This window comes from Portunus trituberculatus, chromosome 42 (assembly GCF_017591435.1).
Source record: "Portunus trituberculatus isolate SZX2019 chromosome 42, ASM1759143v1, whole genome shotgun sequence".
In the NCBI taxonomy this organism is placed as follows: Eukaryota; Metazoa; Arthropoda; class Malacostraca; order Decapoda; family Portunidae; genus Portunus; species Portunus trituberculatus.
In genome coordinates, this window is record NC_059296.1 from 7,452,703 (window position 1) to 7,478,423 (window position 25,721).

The 25,721-nt window shown below is 37.2% G+C and overlaps 1 protein-coding gene and 1 long non-coding RNA gene across 3 annotated transcripts; one reads left to right on the forward strand and one right to left on the reverse strand.

Annotated features, from left to right (window-relative positions):
- Positions 1-329: 329 nt before the first annotated feature.
- On the forward strand, positions 330-25,224 carry LOC123517644 (F-box only protein 9-like). Of its 2 annotated transcripts, XM_045277946.1 has the most exons (10): positions 330-566; positions 6,009-6,095; positions 6,865-7,170; positions 8,167-8,311; positions 13,022-13,161; positions 13,405-13,568; positions 19,979-20,167; positions 20,962-21,058; positions 21,643-21,786; positions 22,408-25,224. In XM_045277946.1, exons 1-10 carry the CDS (start codon positions 564-566, stop codon positions 22,600-22,602), a joined length of 1,470 nt encoding a protein of 489 aa, XP_045133881.1. In that variant the 5' UTR covers positions 330-563; the 3' UTR covers positions 22,603-25,224. The 2 variants fall into 2 exon arrangements, with proteins under 2 accessions (XP_045133881.1, XP_045133880.1); XM_045277945.1 differs by lacking the exon at positions 21,643-21,786 and having other exon boundaries at positions 390-566.
- Positions 17,358-19,698, reverse strand: LOC123517646. Its single transcript, XR_006678523.1, has 3 exons — positions 19,441-19,698; positions 18,221-18,336; positions 17,358-17,846 (listed from the first exon to the last, which is right to left on the reverse strand). It is a non-coding gene; the product is annotated as an uncharacterized LOC123517646 (long non-coding RNA).
- Positions 25,225-25,721: the final 497 nt, after the last annotated feature.

The window sequence follows — 25,721 nt, forward strand, 5'->3', positions numbered from 1 at the left end:
GCTACCTTCAATCGGCTGTAATAAGCAAAAAGGCAGTAATATTTGTATTTTCAGTCACTAGTCATTTAGTTTTCCTCTCATAATTTTAATAGATTATGATTTTAGCATAATGATACTTTTCTACAGAGGTATTTATCAAAAATATATATTACACCAAGAAGAGCGAATTACGAAACAGAATATTTAATTTTATATTTACTCGAAGTTCGGATTGAAGATTCAGAAACGAACGTTGTGTATAATACAAGCATGGCAGTTAACCTCCTAAGGTTATCCCTTTTCGAAATCTTTGAGAGGATCATAACTTCAAAAAGATATTGTAGTAACGAAGAGGAAGACATTCCTCGACGCAATCGGACGAGATACTGTCCATAAACAACGTGTGGCAGGACACAGTGCGCCGTGTGTGCGAGGCGGCAGAGACTACAGTCCCGTGGCAGCGCCACACAGCGGATAACCAGGGAAGATGGCAGCCGTCGTCAGATCCAGAATATATTTTTCCTCTGTTGTGCGCTTCTCCGACCGTGAATCTTTTGTCTGAACTCATCAGCACGCAGATAATAATGGTGAGGATCGTTGTATCAGAGCTTTATTCCCACTGACTATTTTTTGGCGCAGACATGGGGAGTGTGTTTGGAGCTGCTGCTACTCCACCTGCTACTGCGTGGTTAACGGAATGATGAAATGTAAGGCCAGTGACTGATGACGGCTCATGCTATAGTGTGATAGTGCTTCCTTGTCACATGGATTTCACATTACGATGTTGACCTGAACTGTCACGCCGCCGTACTGTCAGGAGATGGTCGGTGCTTGGCATCGTTATTTACATTAGGCCGGCATCACATAAAAACGTAATTTGGAGATATTAAAGCCTTGATTGCATTGAATTTCTTAAGCAAATAAGTTCTCGGTAATTCTTTTCAACAGATATTCAATGTTTTCCTTTATATTTTATTTAAAGTCATTACGATTTGATGTTTTGCTGAAGCAATTTTATTCTTATTTTCAGTATGTTGCACTAATGATTCCTCACTATAATTGCTCAGAATTGCACAAAGTTACGTGACTGCCATGAAACATTTTCCTAATGACTAAACTTTCCAAGGATATTTTCAATGAAATAAAACTCCCCAATTATTCTCAAAGCGGAGGGCAAAGACAAAATGTATGTGGTTAAGTAAGCTATAATTTATTTCTCTTACCCTATAGGGTTCCCATTCCTAAACAACCAGTTGTAGAGACCAATGTAGTGCATTCACATTAATAATTGATAGGTGTGATAAGTTGCATGCTACAGATGTACTGGTTATTTAATAAGGAATTATATGTCAGTTTAAGTAATGATAATATTATATAGATGATGAAGACAATATGTAGTATCTCCTGTTCATATATCCCTTTCGACATCCTACCTAACATCCATATTTGCCTGACTTTAGTTATGGCTAGGCACAGAGGAGGAAAATCCAATACAATAATAGTAATATTAATTACATCAACTACTAGTCCTAGCATGTTTGTCAGACTTTTGGGCAAAAATAGAAATGGCTCAAGTTTTTGGAGCTGAAAATTAAGGTACTGTCTGAGCTGCCTCTGCCTTCTGGACAGAATGAGAGCAAGATTAATGAATTTTGGGATTAGTGAGTGCAGAATATGCCATATATGGTATTGCATTAATTGCTGCAGCTCATTTAGTATTGGGTTGTTCTCGAAGTTCAGCAGTTAACCATATTTGAAAGTTTTAGAATCTTGTAACTTTTGAAAGATGAATATTTATTTGATGAAATATTTTGTTAATTGATTTCCAGTTTCTTTAAATTAAATATAAGAAACCAAGATCTTTCATGAAACTTCAGAGTACTAGATTATTTTCTTGTTTATTTCCAAAGAAACAAGATTATTATGTATGGTGACACTTTTTTGCATCTCAGTTTAAAAAATTTTAATATTATTTCAACGAATTGGAAAGTTACAGACGTCTTTGAATAATTGTAAAGCTCTTACTTAACCCATACAGTGTTTAGTATGTACATATACATACCTCCGTGATAAGTTTTTAGTATGTATGTATAGTTTTCTTTTAGTGCCTTTGTACGTCTGATTTTTTTTTTTTTTTTTTTTTTTTTTTTTTAAAGTACTATTAAGATTTGTGACTAACAGTAATATAGAAGTTTATGACAAGTCAGGAATGAATACTTATATGTATGCCTTTATTTTAGGTTCATATCATAGTTTTTATGAACTGAATAGCTACTTCAGTAGGAATGGAAACTTTATTTATTAGTTTTTTATTATTATTATTTTATTATTTTATTTTTTAATGCTTTGGCCTATAGCACCTGTAGGTAACTTGAAGAGTATTGGAAGTGCTGTTAAGGGGACCGTCTGGTGACCATGGTACCGAAAAATATTGAAAATCCCCAAAACACCACCAGAGCATCCCCGAACATATGGCAACTTAGTGATGGAGTATTTTTGGGAAATACGCTAAAATACGTGGGGTATTTAAACTTTAAGGGACCCTGCCATGCCCATCGCAGCCCGGGGCTTCCTCCCTCCCACTCTGTACCATAAATGATGATAATAAGCACGGAAAAAGCCATGAAAAGTGGTTTCTTTGGTAAGGAAAGGTGGGCGCTGGCAACTCAGTACTATGGCGTACACAGGAACACACCCTCTCTCCTTCCATTTCAGTGTCCATGTGACTGTGATGGGAGGAGGATGTATTGAGTATCTCGCCTATTGTTTCACGCCTTGCAAGCCACAATCCAGCCTATTTTACCTGCATTTTTTGCCTTACAATGTCTAAACAAACGGTGCAAGGGGAAATTACAAGTTGTACCGACCATGCACGGATGGGAGACAACCTCGCCTTCGAACGACTAATACATACAGTCATTGTAGGGGCAGCCAGGTGCCATATGAGTCTTACAGAATATTCTAAACATGCCTAAAAAACATATATGAGCACAAAATATCCAACCCAAATAAATGTACAGGGTCATAGAGGCCAAAATGACATCTCGTTTTTTTTTTTTTTTTTTTTTTTTTTTTTCAGTTTCCACTTTTTTATCATTCAAATTGTATCTTCTCCCACATTTCTCAACAGATTTTCAAATTTGAGGTATCATTTTGAAGCTCAATGAAGCTGCTACATTTCCATCTCATAGAATTTGGAAAAATTTATTTTCTGTGCCGCAATGCAATTTTATATAAAAAAAAAAAAATTCATAATGGCCATCAAAATAAAAAAATTCAAAATTCTATGAGATGTAAAGTTTTGTTACACGACATACTTCATATATGTACCAGCAGAGTTGAAATCTGCCCTCCGGTGACAAAGTTTTGTAGGAATTTTTTTTTTTTTTTTTTTTTTTTTCATGCAGTTATTTATGCTTTGATTCACTTGTAACTACAAAACTAATATCGTGTAATAGTCATCTATCAGTGCAAAAAGTATTACTCACATACCTTTTTATTTTTTTAAACCTAACCGGACGGTCCCCTTAACTTCAACCCATTAGTGGCACAGGCAATTTTATTTATAGTGGTACTCATATTAAGGCCCATAAGTGCATTTTTGGTGTAATCACATAGAACCTGGGTATCATGGTGACATGTAGGTAACTTTAAACCACTTGACAAATGGCAAAGTATTAAGGCGATACGTGGAGGGATTATTTTGCTCATTACTTTTTTTTTTTTTTTTTTTCATGCATATATTATCATGCATATGATATTGAAGCAATAAAATGAAACAAAAAATCTATGGCATTGGAGAGGGAAAAAAAAAAAAAAAATGGGTACATATATTTTGGCGCACTTGAAATGTGGGGTGTTGCCATATGCGCATCCAACTATTTTTCCTGAACTAACAGTTCTTGTTTACCTATAGGTATTTGTAATGTAAAAAAGTATTTATTTTTTATACACATAATAGAGTTGTGGAATGTGTATGTAAAGTAGAGACTAAAAAATAACAAAAATGTAAATATAAAATTCACTTTCCTTAGTCTGATGTTGTGAGCTCTCAGAAGAGAAAGTATTGGATAACAAGTATCGTATGGTAGCCACACTTTGGCTCATTACATTATATATATATATATATGAAGCAATTTGTGATTTTTTTTAGACTGTCAGGTAAATAAAAGATATCTAAAAAAAAAAAATGCAACCTACCATGAGCCATTTTTCTGAAAAAAGATGACGCTGTATGGGTTAATGTGTACAGTAGTACCTCGAGATAGAAGTTTAATTCATTCTGTGATAGAACTTGTATCTCAGTTTACTCGCAACTCTAACAAGTTTTCCCCATTGAAATGCTATTAATCCATTCCAGCCTCCCCGCCAAAAAAAGCACCCCAATTTTTTGTGTTTTTAGGTAAGAAAAGGTATTCATAAATAATAAATATTATATAAAACATAATAAAATATAGCAAAAGAGAATATAAATAGATAAACTGGCTTTATAAAGTATATTTATCTCGGAGATCAGGGGTGCATTTCACAGCACATTACCACACTGCATCTTGCCCCCCACCCTTCTTTTGGGACTGTCAATCAGCTGGAGTGTACAAATATAGCCAATCCTGCAGACATTATTCATATAATAAGTGAAGTTTTAAGTAGGCAAGAGAGAGAGAGAGAGAGAACAGAGGCTGCAGAGGTTTGTTTACAACTATGTTCACTCTGGGGTGTTAAGTATAGGTGAAGAGATAAGCAGAGATGGGAGAAGTTTGTTTCACCTTTTCCTTTTTTTTTTTTTTTTTTTTTTTTTTTTTTTCCGTTCACCATGAACTCTCAATTAATATCTGAACTCAATTGTTATTCTTAACGCTACACTTTATTACTGAACTTTTTTTTTTTTACTTCACTTTTGATTAACTTACCATATTTGATGGCATATAGGATGCACAGGCATATAAGATGCACCTTCATTTTAGCAGATCAAATTCAGGAAAAAAAAAAAAAAATTCTGTGTTATAAGCTTGTACTGTTGAAAGCAGTTTATGAGCACATTATACTAGCAGAAAACATAATCAATTTGCAATTTCATCTAACTATGGAATATGGTATGTGGCTTATGTTTTTCTGGCGAGAAATTTAGTGAAATGATTGATGGTATATGTAATTTCCATCACAAATGAATATTTTTGAGATATGATTGTTTTTTGAACTCCAACTTACCCCTGCCTCTCATTTCCAATGATCTTGAGAGATTTATGGGAAAGCAGGATTTTGGGGTGGGGGAACATTAAATTGAGTAATATGTGTTGCAAAAAGAGTTAGAAATCAACAAAATCACATAAAAAAAATTAAAATACTTTGATGGTAGGGGTGGCGGGTGGATGTAGTGGCCCAGGTGTTGGTTTGTTTACATCAAGCAACGTTGCCAATTCTACACTACCAGCTGTGTCTGCTACACCACGGCCCACGGCCTAAAACCCCTTGCTACTGCTCTATTGCCATGCTCCTTAGCATAATCTACCACTTGTAGATTGTAGGAGATTGTGTAGCTTGATTTTTTCCTCCTGCTGCCATAATGGTGAGGGTGTTGATGTGTTTTGTTATGATCGGATTGTATTGATGTAGAGTCGCGGGATATCCTTTGCAATAGGCCCCCTGGTATTGTTTTCTTTTTTGTTTTTGCTGGTTTATTTATTTTTTCCTTTTTTTATCATAAGCTATCTATTATCTATTTTCTTCAGCAAAAAATTTAGCCATTTAAATGTACAAAAAGCACAACACAAGAAATGCTTCCTTGGTTAAAAAAAGAAAAAAGACCCATGAACTGAATGGGTTGGATATGCGTCAAATAGTGGCAGCATACTTAGAGCTAGCTCATAACTCAAGAAGTATTGGCTCACAAGTCAAAGCAAAAATTTGACTAAGCAACAGCTTGTATCTTGAATTTATCTTTAGTTAAGCTATTCATGGCTTGAGGTTCTACTGTATATAATTTTTCTTCTATTGATTATTAATGAATTACTGCTTTCTTTGTTATTCAGGCTGACACCACAAACTCTGCTGGGGCTGATGATGACATTGCTCTTGGTGACTTAACCGAGCAAGAATCTAATGCCAGGAATCGCCAGGTGAGATTCAAGCAGCAGAAAGTGACCATTTTTAGATTTAGCATACTAGTATAATGTTTTTCAAATGTTAATTTTGTAGCTTCAAAATCATATAGTATCTTAGTAGTGATTTTGTTGGCTATGTAGATGTGCAGTAGAATAGGAAAGATGGAAGCATAGAATGATTATGACCATGATATCTAAGTGGCAGATTGTCTGACAGTACTGTATGTACATTTATAAGTAGTACTTGTATATTGTTTTATCAGCTGTTAGGTTTCGTGGCAGTAGAGAGAGAGAGAGAGAGAGAGAAATTCATTGGATTATTATTACATATTATTATTATTTATTTATTTATTTATTTATTTATTTATTTTATTTATTTATTTATTTTTTATTTATTTACTTTTTTTTTGCATTAATGTTTAGAATCCATATAAAGATTGCTTAAGTGTAGAATCTATAGGAGGATGCTTTTTGCTTAAAAGTGTACACAATTTTATTACTCTATCTACACAGTTGTGGCAATTCTGTTAGTGACTATATATTTTTTAAGACAGATGTTTATGTCTATCAATTGATATTTTATATAAATTCAGTCTTGTTTCTCCCTTGGTATATAACTTGGAAGATTTTGATTTCTTGTAAAATTGGACTAAATTTATTGTTTATTTCTGTGGACTCATTACACCCTTGTTTTTAAAAATAATCTTTGTCCTGTTCAAACAAATTGGACTAAATTTATTGTTTATTGAATGTTAAATTATTACAAGAATATTGTAAATTTCAGGACCCTGAATCTGTACTGGCGTCCTTTCGTGAGGAATGGCAACGTGAACTGGAAGGTGCTCAGGTCCAGAAAGGCCTTTGCAATGTGTCTATGCAATCATCTCCTTCGAAGGAGGCCACTCAAGGTTCCTCAAGCCATAATAAAGGAGGTCTGAAAGCTGTGCAGAGTGCTCTTAAGGACAATGGTAGTGATAGTGGTGGTGGCATCATTAATGAAGGTGGTGAGGGAAGTAGTGAAGGCTATGGTGTTCCTAATGTTGAGAGCAGTACTCCAATGGAGGAAGTTACATCAGACGTTGAAGCAAAGGTAAGGAATTTTTTCTCAATGAGACATTAAAACGACTGATGTTAAGTAAGATAAATTTTCAAGTTTTATTCCTTTGGTAAAGACTCAAAATCCTGTAGTAATCCATCTTTTTTCATGCAGGCTGACATACCTAGTAACGAGATACACATGCACACACATTCTATATGGTATATTAGTTAACATGTTCAGCTCACATTTATAAAGGAAAATGTTTGAACAGGACAAAGATTATTTTTAAAAACAAGGGTGTAATGAGTCCACAGAAATAAAGATGTAATAAGTTCACAACTAGATAAGTCCAGCCATCCCCTTCTGGTGAGGGGATCATAATGTTTCTTGGTTGGATTGCTCTTCTGGTATCGATCCTTATCTTGACACCCCTCTCATCTTTTCTTCATTAATTTCTGCAACATTTGTGGTCTCAGATCTAATTTTCAATCTATAGAACACTACCACTCCTCTATTAAGCCTCATCTTATTTTACTCACTGAAACAGGTATCTGAAGCAACTGACAGTGGCCCCTTTTCTGTTTCCTCCTATTTTCTCTATTCTCATTTTTGCTCCAAAGCAGGACATGTGTATGTGTACAACAACTTGACTTCCTCTAGTACCCATGCTCATGAATCCCACAAACTACCACCCTGTAGCTTTAGTATTCTGCTTTTTATTAAGTTTTTAAATCCATCCTCAATAAGAAGATCTTTAAACATCTTTCTCTTCACAATCTTCTATGGTTCTTGACAGTGCTGCTCTGCTGGTGATCTGGCTTTTGTTACCAAGTCATGGTCATTCTCTTTTAAAGATTTTGGTTAAATTTTCATACCATATCAAAACCTTTTGATAGAGTTTGATACAAAGCTTTAATCTCCAAGCTACCCTTCTACAGCTTTTATCCATCTCTCTAACTTCATTTCAAGTTTCCTCTGCAACTATTCTATTGCTGCTGTGGTAAACATATTATTTGTTAAGATAGCTAAATGAAAATTGCATTTTAGGCTACAGAGCTCTTCAAAAAGGCTGTTGAGTTGGAGCAAAGTGGACGACTCTATGAAGCTATCCAGTTCTACCGGCGAGCTATGACACTGGTGCCAGACATAGAATTCAGGGTCCATCATCAGAACATGCTTGAATGGAGTGAAAGTAAGACATAGTTCACTTTTCATCTGGTTGATAAAATTATTTGTAGTGATTAAGTAATCAATTTTTAATATTTATTTCTTCTAGCAGTGGTAATGTAACAATTATGGATTGCATTTTCAAAAAGCACATTTTGTATTGCTAAGACATCATATTTATTAATGTAGTATTACTAGATCAGGAACTCTCCAGGTTTACAGACAATTGAATCAGGTTTTGGAGGAGAATATTGGTATGAAAAATATGTATCAGTTGCAAAAGCAATTTTTTTTTTTTATTTATTTTATTTTTTTTTTCCATAATTGAAACATGTCTTATTATTTATGCTGCACTCCTAGGAACTCTAACATTTTTCAGAAGTGTGTACAAGTATTTTCTAAGTAAGGAGCGTATTTCAATTATCAAGGAGAAGCACTTGAAATGAAATTTTTTCCAAATATTTTGATGCAGGTACGAAAAATGTAAACATTTTTATGATGAAATATTTTCCACTAACTTTACAGATTATTCATTAAGTATTTATAGAAGAATAGTGATATAGAAATTATGTACCAGTTCAAAAGTGAGTTTTCTTAAGGTATCTTAATTTTGTTTTGAAAGGTAAAATTGTTGATTATGTATGCAACCTTTCTAGGAATTCTAAAATAGTTTATTACTGTATATATGGATTCTTCTTTTAGTAAAAAACATTTTCTAATAATCTGAAAATATATTTGAAATTATTATTATTATTATTTTATTTCTCTCTCTCTCTCTCTCTCTCTCTCTCTCTCTCTCTCTCTCTCTCTCTCTCTCTCTCTCTCTCATCTCAGGTCCAGATGTTTACAAAATATTGAAAAATTTTTCTTCTAAAATATTTTCCTCTAAGTTTGCAAGCACTTTAATTGGCTTTAGGAGGAGAACAATATTGATATGAAAAATGTACATCATTAGTAAAAAGTTATTTTTCTCTTATTTTATTTAAAAGTGAAAATGGTTATTATCTATGCTTATTTCTTAGGAACTCTAAAGAAAACACTGTAAGAATTTTCTTTTAAATTAGTTTTGTACTTGAAGATAACATGTTGTTAATGGTAATATATTCAAGGTACAGTAAACCCAGCAGTCAGACTCAAATAAGCAGGATATCAGATTAGTCAAGACTGTTTTAGTTTTTGCCCTTTAATTGAGTAATTTTGAGCCATTAGGATTTTATACTGGCTAAAATACTCCTGATAGCTCTTACAGGGTCTGTCATTTGAATTGTCCGAGCCAGTAGAGACACAAAATCAGTGTTTTACATAGCTGACGTAGTAAGAGCAAGGCAGTCTATCCGAACTTTTCCTTGCCTAAGGGGTACATTTTTAGTGTGTGTGTGTGTGTGTGTGTGTTGGGGTGTTTATTGTATTCACGATCACTTGCTGGTCACCCAGCAAGCCTTCCCCATTATAGAGTGAGCTCAGAGCTCATAGACCAACTGATCTTTGGGTAGGACTGAGACCACACCAAACTCCACACATTGGGAAAGTGAAGCCACATCCCCCCAAATTACATCCCGTACCTACTTGCTGTTAGGTGAAAGGACTACACGTTAAGAGGCTTGCCCATTTACCTTGCCATGCCTAGGACTTGAACCCAGGCCTTCTCGGTTGCGAGCCAAGCATGCTAACCACTACACTACTTGGTGTGTGTCTGTGTGTGCGTGCGTGCGTGTGTGCATGCGCGAGTGCACATCCCAAGTACAGGCAACCCCTGTTTAACGAAGGTTCACACAAAAAAAATTTTGCTACAATGAAGGTTTCATTTTTCTACTATCGTTTAACGAACACCAAACTCGCTTTAACGAAGTTTTATCCAGGTAATTTTTTCCAAATTTGAAAGCCCCACCGTATCATGCAAGCTGACAGGCTTTTGAATACACCAGAAGTTGCTGGTACTAAGGCCTGCCTCAGGAGAAATCCTGAGACACCTGTAGAATAAAGATCAAGCCTCTTGTGGACAACACAGTCACTGCCGATACAAAGGCCTGACTCAGAAGAAATTCTGCGTCACCTGTAGCATCAAGATCAAGATCACGCGCACCACTCACTCCCCAGTCAAAACATAACAGCGTCACCAGCAGCTCATCTTCCCTAGTTCAACTTACTACCAAAATGCCCGGCAATGTGGCCTAACATTCCTAAGAAGACCAGGAAGTGTCTTACTCTCGAAGTGAAGCTGGGTATTATTCACAGACAAGAGAGAGGCCAGAAAACTAATAACATTGCTTGCCACCATCTTGACTCCATCTACTGTCTACTATTTTCAAGTCAGCAGACTCTATTAACCCCTTCGCGCTGGATTTTAAGAAAGCCCGCCTGTATGATATACGAGTGGTAGTACTGCGCGCCCGAGCGCGGGAAACTCGTGCAAGCTTGTCATACTTGTCGTCTTTGTGTATTATGCTGCTATTTTTTAGTCACTATATCGCCTTCGAAGAGGAAAGTGGACGCTTCTCTCTTCGGAGAAAAAGAGAGAGAGAGAGAGAGTGACATTTGCTAATATTTTAGACACAAGCGGGACGCATGTAGCTTATCTTTCGAGAGGAAGAGGGGGAGGGAGGTAAGGGAGAGGGAAACAAAGGGAGGAGAGAGAGAGAGAGATTAGAAAATTTGTTGTTTTTGTATTTGTGTGTATGTGTGTGTGTAATTCACTGTTTGATCTGCTGCAGTCTCTGACGAGACAGCCAGACGTTACCCTACGGAACGAGCTCAGAGCTCATTATTTCCGATTTTGGGATAGGTCTGAGACCAGGCACACACCACACACCGGGAACAACAAGGTCACAACTCCTCAATTTACATCCCGTACCTACTCACTGCTAGGTGAACAGGGGCTACATGTGAAAGGAGACACACCCAAATATCTCCACCCCGCCGGGGAATCGAACCCCAGTCATCTGGCTTGTGAAGCCAGCGCTCTAACCACTGAGCTACTGGGCCGTGTGTGTGTGTGTGTGTGTGGGAAGGGAGAGAGAGAGAGGGAGAGAGAGAGATGGGAACAGTCTATGCCATTGGGTAATTTTAGACACAAGGTGGGACGCATGTAGCTTATCTTTAGTGATTGGTGGAGACAGGGATGGTGGGAGGAGCACTAGGATTTCAAAGACAGCATACGGTGTGTGTAGTTGGTATCCAACACACTATACTGAACTGAACTGAAGAAAGCTCAGAAAAGAAATATGATGCCTACGTAGGCGTCACCGTATTTGCTACTGGGGCTTCATGACGCTCACATAGGCGTCACCGTATTGAAGGGGTTAAGAAGGCTGGTGAGACCACATCTTCCTTGAAAGCTAAAAGAACCACCTGAACTCGTGACTCTACAATGGATAAAATGGAAAGCCTTGTGGAAATGTGGTACATAAGTTTTGTATGCAGTACCATGATGCGCATTTTGTTTACACTCCACAGGTTGCCGGTTAGTGTATTTCCCGTTTCACTCTCCCTCCCTTCATAAAGTTAAGATCATCAACATTATAAAGTTACGTACATACATACATTAGTGTACATTATAATGACTTAAATTAAACTACCTAAATGTTTAACTTCCTAATTTTTTACTTTCATTAAACCTTTTACTATACTATGATGCACTCTCACTTTGCTTACTCTCAATGGAAGTTCAAATCTGGGATTAAACTTGGTTATAATCGGTTCGCTTAACGAAGTTTCGCTTAATGAAGTGTTTTTTAGGAACGTAACCCCTTCGTTAAGTGGGGGTTGCCTGTATCTAGTACCTACTTACGTATTTATGTTATACTTTACACAGATAATTTCAACTGTTTGTGGCAACAAGCCTCAAAAGTATGAAAAAAAAGAAAAATACAGTAAGCCCCCACACTTGGCAAATCTTAGCTTGGCGAAATTCACTTTTAGCGGTAGGGTGGTCACAGACCACTGAGTGCACGCTTGCCGACTTGAATTCAAACTTGGCGGCCGCATGGCGAACCACGCAGCTCCCCTGTAACATCAGACCTCTCTCTAAACCTATCAGAATGCAGTGTGAAAGTCCCCTTCAGCCATTTTGTTTGTGCTACCCTCTGTTCTGATAGCGTAGGAACGAATTCTGGCGATTTACCGCCAACATGGCCTCTACCAGCGCAACAGGTGGTACTGGAGGGGATAAGGACAATGGTGGTGGCGGCAAAGACGAAAGTGGGCGAGGGAAACGGGTGAAAAAACGGGACTACAGACAAGAAAAGCATCACAAATGCTTGTTTATTGGTCTGTTTTGAACATGTGTTCTAATATGTGAAGACAAAGGATTTTATTTCAGCTCAAAAGATGGTATTTTAGGGGTCAAAAGGGAACTGGTAATGATCAAAGATTGATTGAGGGATTTTTTTGGCAATTTATATGGTATGAAGAACTTGTGTTTGGCGAAATTCACATTTGGCGGTAGTTTCGCCAGACTAATTAATTCACCAAGTGCGGGGCTTACTGTACATAAATGAATAAATAAATAGCTTCGGTAACTCAGATTTTTGGATAACATGGATTGGCCATCCAATTGGTCGGACTTACACAGGGATTACAGTACTTTTTTTTTTTTTCATTTGCTGGTATATCACTGTCTTAGTTGTCTGGTGCTCACTGATCTAAACTTCATTTAAGCCAAAGTATGTAGATTAAGGAAATGTCAAAATTATTTTATATTAATGTGAATGCTACTTTCTACCATTTACTTACTCAGACTACCAGACACAAGGGGAGGGTGAGGATACAACTTCAGAAGATGAATTGGACCAAGAGGAGATTCAAGACCTTGTATTTAGATTCCAGGCATTGGCATCTTCCTCTCAAGCTGTATGCATTCCCCAGTTTGACCAGGAGGTATGCAAAATGTCATCAGTTTTATTCCATTTCTAGAAGACTCACTAATTTTTATTGTTAAATATGGATTTGCTTTTCTTTGGCTTAAAAATGGCCTTGTTTTATCTCATCACATTACAGTGACCTATTCAAAGCATAACTGTCTTGTGTTCTTCCCATTGCTAAAGTATTGTTTAACAATAATCAAATTTCATAACAAAGTATTAGTAATACAGTATCAAGGTACATGTATTGATTTTCCAGGCACCACATATTTCTTGTCTGCCTCCTGAGATGCTGGAGCGCATTATGCACTGGGTAGTTGGAAGTGATCTGGATATGAGGTCACTAGAACAGGTGTCTCGGGTGTGTCAAGGCTTCTATCTGGTTGCAAGGAATCCTGAACTGTGGCACAAAGCTTGTCTCAGGTCAGTTTTCTGCTCTAACTGTATTCGTGTGCTTTCTAAGTACTTTTCTTTATGAGATATGTTGATGGGAATCAACATATTTGAAATATTTGTAGGGATACATTAGAATGCCTTGAGATAAGAGAGAAAGGCTTTGGCCTTTATTTATTTATTTTTTTTTTATGTAGGGAAGAGGGCCAGCCAAGGGCAAAAAAAAGAAAGTTAGAAAAAAGCCCACTTGAGCGCTGGCTCTCCAAAGAGTATAAAAAGTGGCAAAACCGTCAGCCAGAATTAGGGGAGCAAATGCCTCGATACCTCCCTCTTAAAAGAAGATAAGTTGTAGGAATTCGGAAATACAGATGCAGGGAGGGAGTTCCAGAGTTTACCAGTGAAAGGGATGAATGATTGAGCATACTGGTTAACTCTTGCATTAGAGAGTTGGACAGAATAGGGATGAGAGGAAGAATAAAGCCTTGTGCAGCGTGGCCGCAGGAGGAGGGGAGGCATGCAGTTAGCAAGATCAGTAGAACAGTTACCATGAAAATAGCGATAAAATATAGAAAGGGATGCAACATTTCGGCGGTGAGAAAGAGACTGAAGACAGTTAGTCAGAGGAGGGAGTTGATGAGACGAAGAGCTTTCGATTCCACCCTATCAAGCAAAGCTGTGTGACTGGAACCCCCAAACATGCGAAGAGTACTCCATACAGGGACGGATAAGGCCCTTATACAGAGTAAGCAGTTGGAGGGCGAGAAAAACTGTCGGAGACGCCTCAGAACACCTAATTTCATAGAAGCTGTTTTAGCAAGAGATGAGATGTGAAGTTTCCAGTTAAGATTATGAGCAAAGGACAGACCGAGGATATTCATTGTGGAAGAGGGAGACAGTTGAGTGTCATTGAAGAAGAGGGGATAGTTGTCTGGAAGGTTGTGTCGAGTTGATTGATGGAGGAATTGAGTTTTTGAGGCATTGAAAACTACTAGATTTTCTCTGCCCCAATCGGAAATCTTAGAAAGATCGGAAGTCAGGCGTTCTGTGGCGTCCCCGCGTGATCTGTTGATTTCCTGAAGGGTTGGACGTCTCTGAAAGAACATGGAAAGATGTAGGGTGGTATCATTTTCTGGTAATAAATTGACTTTTGATACTATGGGTATCCTGTATTTTCTGGATACAGGTGTCAGGTGACAGACAGATCAGTAGAAATATCACTTGGCTCTTAAAGTCTCAGAGGGATTATAATAAAATGTTGTACTGTCCATGTATTAAGTAAAATTGTTACTTTCAAGGCAAGAATTATGCTTCTTTAACTTTACTGATGTTTGAGTCATCTTAGCTAATTTTTCTCATACACCCAAGCTGCAAACTCTCTTGTAGCACAGAGACACACAGACACGTGATGTACACACACACGAAAAACCGCACCGACAGGACGTGTGAAAACAGCTCCTAGGGGAAGCACTACAGCAGGCATTGGAACCTGACCTAGACCGTATGTACAGGGGAGCAGGGGCCATAGGGTTCTCCTGTCTCTAAAATAAACAAGATTTGGGTACCATAAAAATTATGAAGTTAAACATTTAAGCAGTTGAATTTAAGACTAAGTCATTATAATGTACACTAATGTATGTATGTAAGTAACTTTAAAATGTTGATGATCTTAAATTTATGAAGGGAGGGAGAGTGGAGCGGGAAAGACACTAGCTGGCAACCTGTGGAATGTAAACAAAGGGCGCATCATTGTACCACATTTCCACAAGGCTTTCCATTTTATCCATTGTAGAGTCACGAGTTCAGGTGGTTCTTTTAGCTTGCAAGGAAGATACGGTCTCACCAGCCTTTTTAATAGAGTCTGCTGACTTGAAAAAAGTAGAGACAGTAGATGAAGTGAAGCCATGGTGGCAAGCAATGCTATTAGTTTTCTCGCCTCTCTTGTATCTGTGAATAATATCCAACTTCACTTAGAGAGTAAGAGACTTCCTTTTCTTCTTAGCAACGCTAGGCGACATTGCAGGGCTGGTTGCAGGTCGTTTTGGTGGCATGTTGAGCATGAGATGATGAGCTGGTACTGGACCCTGTTTTTGTTTTGAACTAAAAGCGAGGAAGAGTAGGGGAGTGGGTGGTGCGCATTTTGTCCATGAGAGGCGCTGGTGTATTCAAAGCCTGTTGGCTTGCGTGATACAACGGAACTTTCAAACTTGGAAAAAATTACCTGGATGAAATTCCGTTAAAGCGAGTTTGGTGTTTGTTATACAAGCAGATGTAGTAAAAGGAAACGTTCGTTGTAGCAAAATTTTGTTGTGTGAACGTTCGTTAAGCAGGGATTGCCTGTATATGTAAATGACATACAAAATGGGGTAACCAGTTATATTAATTTGTTTGCTGATAATGCAAAATTGCTAAGAGTAATCAAAACTCGAGTAGACTGTTTGCTGCTGCAGGAAGATATAAACAAAATTTATGAGTGGAATAAGAAGTGGAAGTTAAAAGTTCAATGCCAAGAAATGTCACGTAATGGTATTAGGAAAGAGTAAGAGAAGACCAGTATGGAACTATTGGATGGGAGAGAAACAAATAATGAAGACTAAAGAGGAAAAAGATCTGGGAGTGGTTATACAGGAAAATCTGAACTCCTAAAAACATATACGTAAGATATTTGGATTAGCATATAAAACTTTGAATAATATTAGAAAGGCATTTCAATACATGGACAAAGGAATGATGAAAAAAATTATTACGAGCATGATACGTCCAAAATTGGAATATGCAGCAGTGGTGTGATCACTGAGCTTGAAGAATGATATAAGAAGATTAGAATGAATCCAGAAGATAGCTACAAAGATGGTGCCAGAACTAAAGGACCTAACATATGAGGAAAGACTGAAGGAAATGGGAGTGCCAACCTTACAAGATAGAAGAGAACAAGGAGATCTAATAACAATGTGTAAAATAGTAAATGGCATTGAAAAGATTGATAAGGAAGACCTGGTGCTGGTAACAGAAGAAGCTGGAAGGCCAAGAGGGCATGTAAAGAAGATTTGGATGAGGCAGAGGGTGAAGGATATTGGAAAATACAGTTTTCCACATAGAACGGTGGAAAAGTGGAATGCATTAAGTGATTAAGTTGTTACAGCACATAATGTGCATAACTTGAAGGAAAAATTACATAAATGGAGACTTGGAGACAGGAAACCGAGTCCCCCTCAAACCTTGTACAATACAGCTAGGGAGCCAGGACAGCACGAGCCTAGTGTGGCTCTTTTTTTGCATTTCACAAGTAGGAGGTAAATACACAACTAGGTAAACACACACACACATAACCTCAGAGTACAGGCAACCCCCGATTAACAAACGTTCACACAATGAAATTTCACTACAACAAACGTTTCCTTTTACTAACATCTACTCATACAACGAACACCAAACTCGCTGTAATGAAATTTTTATCCAGGTAATAGCATTGCTCGCTACCATGACTTGACTCCATCTACTGTCTCTACTATTTTCAAGTCAGCAGACTCTATTAAAAAGGCTGGTGAGACCATATCTTCTTTGCAAGCTAAAAAAACAACCTGAACTCGTGACTCTGCAGTGGATAAAGTAGAAAGCCTTGTGGAAATGTGGTACATAAGTTTTGTATGTGGTACAATGTTGTGCCATTTGTTTACATTCCACAGGTTGCCGGCTAGCGTCTTTCCCGCTCCACTCTCCATCCCTTCATAAATTTAAGATCATCAACATTATAAAGTTACTTACATACATACATTAGTGTACATTATAATGACTTAGTCTTAAATTAAACTGCTTAAATGTTTAACTTTATAATTTTTACTTTCATTAAATCTTTTACTGTACTATGATGCATTCTCGCTTTGTTTACTCTCAAGGGAAGTTCAAGTCAGGGTTTAAACTTGTCCTAATTGGTTTGCTTAACAACTGATGGTTTATATGGATAACATGGAACATATCTCTTTTCTGGGAGATCTTGTGCTTTCCATTTTCTTAGTTTTATCATTTTCTTTTTCTGGGATTCTTGTCCTTCAATGCATTCATCTTGTGACTCTGAAGATTCTATCACTGCAAAAGCAGTTAGTTGTGTTGCAGGAAGATTAGAGATATCCACGCTTTCTTCTTCGCCAGAATCTTCATCTGTCACAGAACCATCATTTGCAGGCATGATGTGAAGGCCATGTAGTTCCATTTGTTTTACCATTCCACTGGGTTCATCTTCATCACTAAATTCACTCTCATCAGACATGGTAAGTTTCTCTAGCTCGTCTAGAATGTCGTTCAGTCATTTTTCTGGGAAAAGAGAGAGAGAGAGAGAATATATTGCATAAAATTTGTGTACAAGATATGTATGCTGTCAAAGAACAATGCTAGGCTACACATATATATCTATTTACTGCAATTATATGTGCAAAAAATATTATACAGCACAAAATAACTACATCAATGAAGAAGCCAGTGCCAATGGTTGCGTTGTACATCAATGAACAACTAGGTGCTGATGGTTGCGTTAGCACAACTTTTTCTTTGTAAATTTTTTACACAACTGTCATCAGCATCCTATCAAATAAAACATGGTTGAAAAGAGTTCTGTCATCAAAAGAAACATAGAAAATTACTGTGAAATAGATATGAACAAATATTCGATAATGATTTTCTTTAATCACCTCCTTTTTGATGAAGACATCATCTTTCAGAAAGTGGAGCTTTTTTCACTGAATTTTCCCCTAAAATGGTGAGACGTCAGGAATCATATGGACCTTCCACCGGGAGTTCTGGGTGTCTATTGGCAACAGAGGCAGATACAGGATGCAGCATGCTGTCCTTTCAGTGTAGCTCAACATCATGTATTATAGCTTGTTTCATGTTGCATTGACAGAATGAGTGGGGCAAATTGGCTAAAGGACAGAGAAATGAGAACAGTGATGAAAGGTGAGGAATCAAAATAGTGCAGAGTTAAGTGGAGTTTCACAGGGAATGGCTCTGGCCCCTGTAATGTTCATAGTGTATATCAGTGATATGGTTGATGAGGTGGACAGTTATATGAGCTTATTTGCAGATGACGCAAAGTTACTGAAACGAGTGGAGAATGACATGGATTGTGAAATACTACAGAAAGACTTGAATAAGATACACAAGTGGAGCAAGAAATGAGACCCAGAATTTAATGCAAAAAAGTGCAAAGTGATGGAACTAGGGAAAAGCAAAAGAAGATCTTAGAGATCTTACACTATGGGAGGGGTAGAAATTCAGAAAAGAAAAGAGGAGAAAGACCTGGGTACTACAATAAATGACAATTTATCACTGAAAAACAACACACAGTTAGAGGGAAATATACGAGTTACTAAGAAATGAAATAGGCATTTACCTATATAGGTGAAGAGATGATGAAATTAATATAATAAATGATTCAACCTAAACTAGAATATGCTGCACTTATATGGTCACCACATAAGAAAGATATAAGGAAGATAGAAAGGACTGAAAGAGCTACAACCTAAATGTTTCCAAGTTTGAGAGACCTAATGTATGAGGAGAGATTAAAGATATTAAAACTTCCAACATTGCAACAGAGGAAAGAAAGAAAGAGGAGACCTAATTGCTATATACAGGGCATGGAAGGGGATGGCTGCAGTTGACAAAGACCTATTAATGTGGGACTCAAGAAATAAAAGAGGACACAGCATGAAATTGAAAAAAGACCATGTATAGAAGAGACATTAAGAAATATAACTTTCCAAACAGAAGCATAAAAATATGGAACAAGTTGGATGAAACAGTAGTTCAAGCAAGAAATATTCATGACTTTAAGGCTAAACTGGATGACTGTAGGTATGGAGACAGGACAGCACGAACATATCTACAGGTCCTACGAGGACGCCCTGACCTGCCTGAGTCTGCCGAGGCTGGCCACAAGACACCAGGAAGCCTTGGAAAAATTTGGGGAAGGACTGCTGCGTCATCCACGTCTCCGCCACCTGCTACCCCCCGATGTGCCTCCCCCAGCTCGCGCCACCCGATACCAGAATCGCGTGGCGCCCTTAAGAGCACCGCGCACTGATCGGTACCGACTCAGCGCGCGGTGCCCACTATTGTGCGAGCCTTAAATAAATAAGTGAATTCTAGGTTAAGTTAGCTCCATAGTTAGGTTAAGCATTTTTAGTTCACTGTGTTAATGTCCACCCCCCTGTACATTTTCAGTGTAATTTTTTACATTGCCTAACTAATAAACCATATATTATTATTATTATTATATCTCTTTTCCTGTAAAACACAACTAGGTAAACACACACACACACATATTCATGATATAGTAATTTGTTTTATTTTAATAATTATGGATAGAAAAACATACCAAGGGTTTTTCTACTTAAATGATGTCAGAGGCATAAAATTTGAAACTAAAGCTAAACATTTTTTGTCAGAATTTGGGGTCTGAGTTGTGGAGTTCCTGGAGCTTATGGATCTTGGCGGAACATGTTCATCCAACGGCCACACCCACGATATAATGGGTGCTATATCTCCCGCACCACCTACTTCAGATCTGGAGAGAGTAGCTTCCAAGACCAGAACTACCAACCATGGCATCTGGTTCAGTATTACCGTTATCTAAGGTGAGAGTGTAAGCATACAAATCTAGCAACTTTGTGACTAAATTAAATACAACTCATTCAATACAGAAGAGAGGGCATAGTATGAAAGAAAATACCACACAAACTGGCTAATTATCAGCTTATGTTATTTTAGAAATTACCCATAAGAAGGAAAGGTACTAGTAGTGGAAGTCGGTTTTTCATGATATGGTTGATAATTTCAGGAAATCCTTGACAAAGTAATTAGAATTGTTTAATTAATGTCTTGCAATTTGTCCATAGATTAGGGACTACTTGAGTATGACTGGTTTTAAGCTACAATTCACAGGAGTAGGTAAATTTTATCAACACGATAGAAACCTGTCTATAGTATAAATAGATTACGTATAATGGAATCAGAAATATCTGAATGGAACTTTCAGTGCTTACAAAAAGACATTGATGGTCTAGATGTTACAAACACCATTTTGTTCACTTTTATTAGCTCCTTCATGCACCCCACATCAGATAATATACCTCCGCAAAGACTGTAATTGCTTTACAACCATACCTGGAGGTCTGTAGCAACTTTCAGGACAAATCAAAATGGTTAGTAGAATCATATGATATAGTAGGAAATATCTTTCTCAAATGCTTTTTGAATACATGCAATTAAATAAAAAATAAATATGTATAGCATTACTACATCAATGTACACAACTACACACAAAATCAGATTGGAGAATCAACTTTATCTAGCTGCACAACAGAGAGTGACACAGATTGTGAAAGAAACATTATAGAAATTGTATTAATAAACACTTCTATGATTTTAGGTTTTTTCCTGATGGTATAGTCAGTATGTTGACAACTGCTGACGAGCCTCATGCGGTGGTGTCTCAGCTACGCACCCGGGATGTACGGAATCCTCAGGTTAGTTTCAATAATTGCATAATTTCCACTTCCTTAATTAAGTAATTGTACTTTTTCTGATTTAATTTAAATTCTTGAACTTTATGATAAAAAATATGTGGGTTATTCCAGGCAAGTATTTCAGTCATGTTTCTCATTAATACAGTGACAATTGCTTCCTTTAAATCGACTGCTCTCTCTCTCTCTCTCTCTCTCTCTCTCTCTCTCTCTCTCTCTCTCTCTCTCTCTCTCTCTCTCTCTCTCTCTCTCTCTCTCTCTCTCTCTCTCTCTCTCAGTTGGGGAATGGGGAAAGAAATTAACTATTACTACTACCTGTGGATTAACAATATCTTTGACCTTGCTTCTGGGTTCGCTGTATATGGATATGCTTCTGGGTTTGCTGTATATGGATATTTTTATGTTCATTTCCATCTTCAGTAGAAGCTGAGCCCATAGTACATGCTGAGCAGTTGATCCACCAAGGAAGTCTATGAACTTTCCTGATTTTTATTTTGCAATTTGTGGGATGTGACAGCTGAGAAGATTGAGCAAGAACTTACCAGAAAAAATTGGGAAGACTAGACATTTCCTGTATTATATTTCAGGTGCTGCAGGGACATTACTGTATCCTGGGCTCTAGTTTATCTTTGGTATTGAAGAGACGGTCTCGGGAAAGGCAGATGAACAGGAGGAAGGGCCGTAGATACAGAGGGGGAACTACTGATGTAGCAGAAACCATCTTTCAGATTGTGAGTTTAGTTGAGTTTGTGTGTGTGTGTGTGTGTGTGTGTGTGTGTGTCTGAGTGAAGGAAACTAGCTAAGGACATGGAAAATGTGGGGAAGAAATTCTGTTGTATCAACTGTAAAAAGAAAAGGAAAACGGGAAGATTTCCAGAAGCCAATCCAGCTTCATCTTCAGCACCTCCTCTTGGATCTTGCTGTTTTGTGTTTTCTTAGTAGTTTGTACCAATCTCCTTTTAGTTGTCTGATTGCTCCCAATACAGCCACACTCAGGTTCTTGCCCTCTGCAGCTTTCACTACCTCCACCACCTATTTCTACACAATCTTCTTCAGGTCATCACCACTGCCCTAGATCACAAGTAGGCGGTCACACTCAGGATTACTCCTGAAAACAATTGGTGTACATTGAGATTCTTTATTTCTAAGATTGAATTACAATCTTAACCATTGTCTCTCCTCCAAATTGTTGAGATTAGTTTCTAATATATCACCATATGGGACAGATACATAATTTTATTCAGAAAATGCTTTTTAAATATGAAAACTGCTTTCAAAATTGTTACAGTCTAATAAAACCCAATAATTCTGTAGTGGTTATTATGTTGATTGACTTTTCTGCTTCTCAACAGGAATATGAAATTCGACCTGTCAAGGAACACCTGCACTGGCAGTTGGTGTGGCGAACATACACGATTATCTCAATCTACTTTGATGACAAGCAGAACATCTCACAGATTGATGTTAGTGATGCTAGCAAGTTTCCACCTTTGCTTTTCTCCAGAGTGAAGAGCTATTCCATGACATGTGACAGCCCTCTTACATAATCATCTGACTGGAGAATTTTTCTTTTAAACTTAGAGGGGTATCACACTGGCCTATGATATGCAGAATTAGGAACATCTGCTTGAGATAGCTGGAGCTTTCCCAAGATTAGCAGAGCAAAGTTGAGATGGCTTGATATCTATTCCAGTTCTCTGTATGCTATCACAGGCAGTAAAATATAAACATAAAATATGTAAGAAAAAACTATTATTTAAACTAAAAAGAACATGCATAAATGTTTCATATTGGAATATTGAAGATTTCATCAATCTATAAAGATCAAATTATACATTATACTATATTAGGCTTGGTGTTAGTTGCTGGGCCATTCACCTAGCACAGCAAGAACACAGGCAGCTTGTGTATGATGCCATTCAAGGTTTTCGCACCAAGAACCATGGCCCGTATTCTGTGTATCATAGGCCAGTGTGATACTCCCTTTACAGGAACTACATTCAACATTAGTACTATGCATCTTTTACTTATTTTGTATTGATTTAACATTGGTACTGCCTGTTGTTTACCATTCTTATGTTCTGTTCAGAAGGTATGATTACCCTTTATGTAATGCACAAGAGAATTTCAGTAGCAGAATGCCTGTAGAATTCAGTTACAGCCACTCATTGTCTTTGTTTGTGGACAAACTTAGTAAAGGAATGTTGCCTCATCCTGCTTGACAGTAATATTAGTCTGATGTGTACATCAAAGTATGAAAATGATTCTAGTGATCCATGAACATCACTTTTTAAATGATTCACAATATTATATTTAAAATTTTCTAAAGTTAATTATGATTTCCTCCAATGTGTGTTTATAGAGAGAGAGGGATGCACGCACACACACACACACCAAAGTAGATGGGCAAGCCTCTCAATACAACCATTGTTTACCTGGCAATAATGGATACCAGATGAAAGCCAAAGAGCAGTGACCCTGCTATGCTGGTGAGAAAGTGTGAGTGGTTTCTGTCCTGCCCAAAGATTCGTCTCTGAGCTATGAGCTCTTTCCACAAGGGAATAGATGGCTGGGTAAGAAGCAGACAACCATAGATAAATAATGCTTACACACTCAGTATAGTGTAGTGGTTAGCACACTTGGCTCACAAATGATAAGAAAACCTGGAAATCTAGTCCCTGGAGTCTGGTTAAATTTTCCTAAGGCATTTATTTAATTATTATAATTTTTTTGTAATACAGTGTCAATCAGATATGTATGGAAGACAGGAATATGGTCCAATAAATTTACTTCCTTATTGATAAAAAAAAAAAAAAAAAAAAAAAAATGGGGGCGGGTGGATAATAATATTAAGTTATTGGATGATGACAGAAATTATGTTGTGGACAGTGGTGTTAAGAATCCGTGTAGTCTAAAATCACCCTAGGTATTTTTTTTTAAAGTGGACACCACTACATGAAATTAAATTCTAATATGCTGTATCAATAAAGGTAAAGTGAAAGTAACCATCTTTCAAAATTAATCTACTTTGCAAAATGTTTGAAAAATATATAAATTATGTATAAATCTATGTATGTGAACAATTTTAACTTTTTATTTAATTTGCACTATACAATGTCTTGCCAAATAAATCCTCTGTTTTGGCTTCCTTGAGTGCTGGTTATGAAAAGAGGGAGAAAGAAAAGGCAGACTGGCAGCAGTGGATGGAGATTGTGATATGCTAATTAACCCACTCACTCTCAGCCCTGTATCTAATTTACCACATCTATGCAATCTGTCATGTATCCTGTAATTATAATTTATTGCAACAATGAGGTAATGGATGTTGATAATACCCCATTAGCTCAGCCTCATTTTATATTAATTTTCCAATAATGACCATATCATGAATATGGTGGAACAGTAAGATGGACTCTAGTATGCAATAACACTGATACCCTTTTGAAGGGGAAATCATTTATGCAATTAGCATTTTGGTTTTGGTCATGGTTTTACATTCAATGTTTGCATGTTCACTTAAGAGACTAGATATCTGGTCTCTTATGTCTTTACAATCTTAAAACTGAAAGGCCAGCAGTCCTACCCTTGAGTGTTTGTGTGTGCGTGTGCACGCAGACTTATGTGCTGAGTTACAACCCAACCACATGAAGGAGGACAGCTAGATGGGCACTGCCCGTAACCAGGCTAAGAAAGCAGGCACAAATGTACTGTTGACCAAACATTGTACGTCTGGCTCAGTCAGACCCAGACAATAGCCAGAGAGAGTTGTTTCTTGAGTATGGGCAATGTCTGGTGATTTCACACAACTATTAAAACAGGCACTTTGCCTGTGTGTTAGAAGGCACGAGCAGTAAGCCAGTCAATGGACAACTGCCCACTTGTGGTTGTGGGCACAACCTGGATCTTCTGTATGCAGCTTTAGTCGATACATAACACTTCATACAAGATACGTACAAACATATAGCTTCAACATACTATGAGTGCAAAAGCCATGGATTTTAGTATATAATGCAGTTAAATATTTTAGTATTTTTTTCAACTTTGCTTGGGAATATATTTAACAGAATCAAATACTGGAGATTTAACTGATTTCATCAATGTCTGCAATAAAATATAAGTTAAGAAGCAACTAAGCATGATGAAGATGAAAAGTAAACCTAGACAAATTATTCTCACTTAATGTTTCCACAATACTTGCACCCTCAAAATATTCACAATGCCATGCTCAGCATCTCAAACTTGTAGGTGAAAAGTAGTTATTAAAAAATAACAATACTTGTTTGCTTGATGTGTTCGTGAGGCAAATTCATAGTGTTGATTTTGAAGCTAGAATACCTCACATACATAGGTTGTGACATCATTATGTACTTTCATGTCTAGCATGACCCAAAGATTTAGCACTAATCCTTCTGCTGTATACTAAGAGCATCATTCCTGCACATTTCCTGACCAAAGTAGATTTTAAAGCACAAAGGGAAAAAAGATTACCTTATGTAACAGCAGCAAAAATATGATTTATAGACAAGCACAGGATGCCTGTGTGAACTGGTGAAGATGATATGTATCTGATACATAAGATTACTCAACTTGTGAGGATGTACATATGCACTAACATCTTACCTGTCCAGTTCTCCATGTCAAAAAGTAGTTAATCTAAAGAATTCAA

Coding starts and splice junctions, on each gene's coding strand:
- LOC123517644 (XM_045277946.1), top strand. Junction 8,312..13,021: donor CATGCTTGAATGGAGTGAAA/GTAAGACATAGT, acceptor TTACTTACTCAG/ACTACCAGACACAAGGGGAG. Junction 13,162..13,404: donor TTCCCCAGTTTGACCAGGAG/GTATGCAAAATG, acceptor TTGATTTTCCAG/GCACCACATATTTCTTGTCT.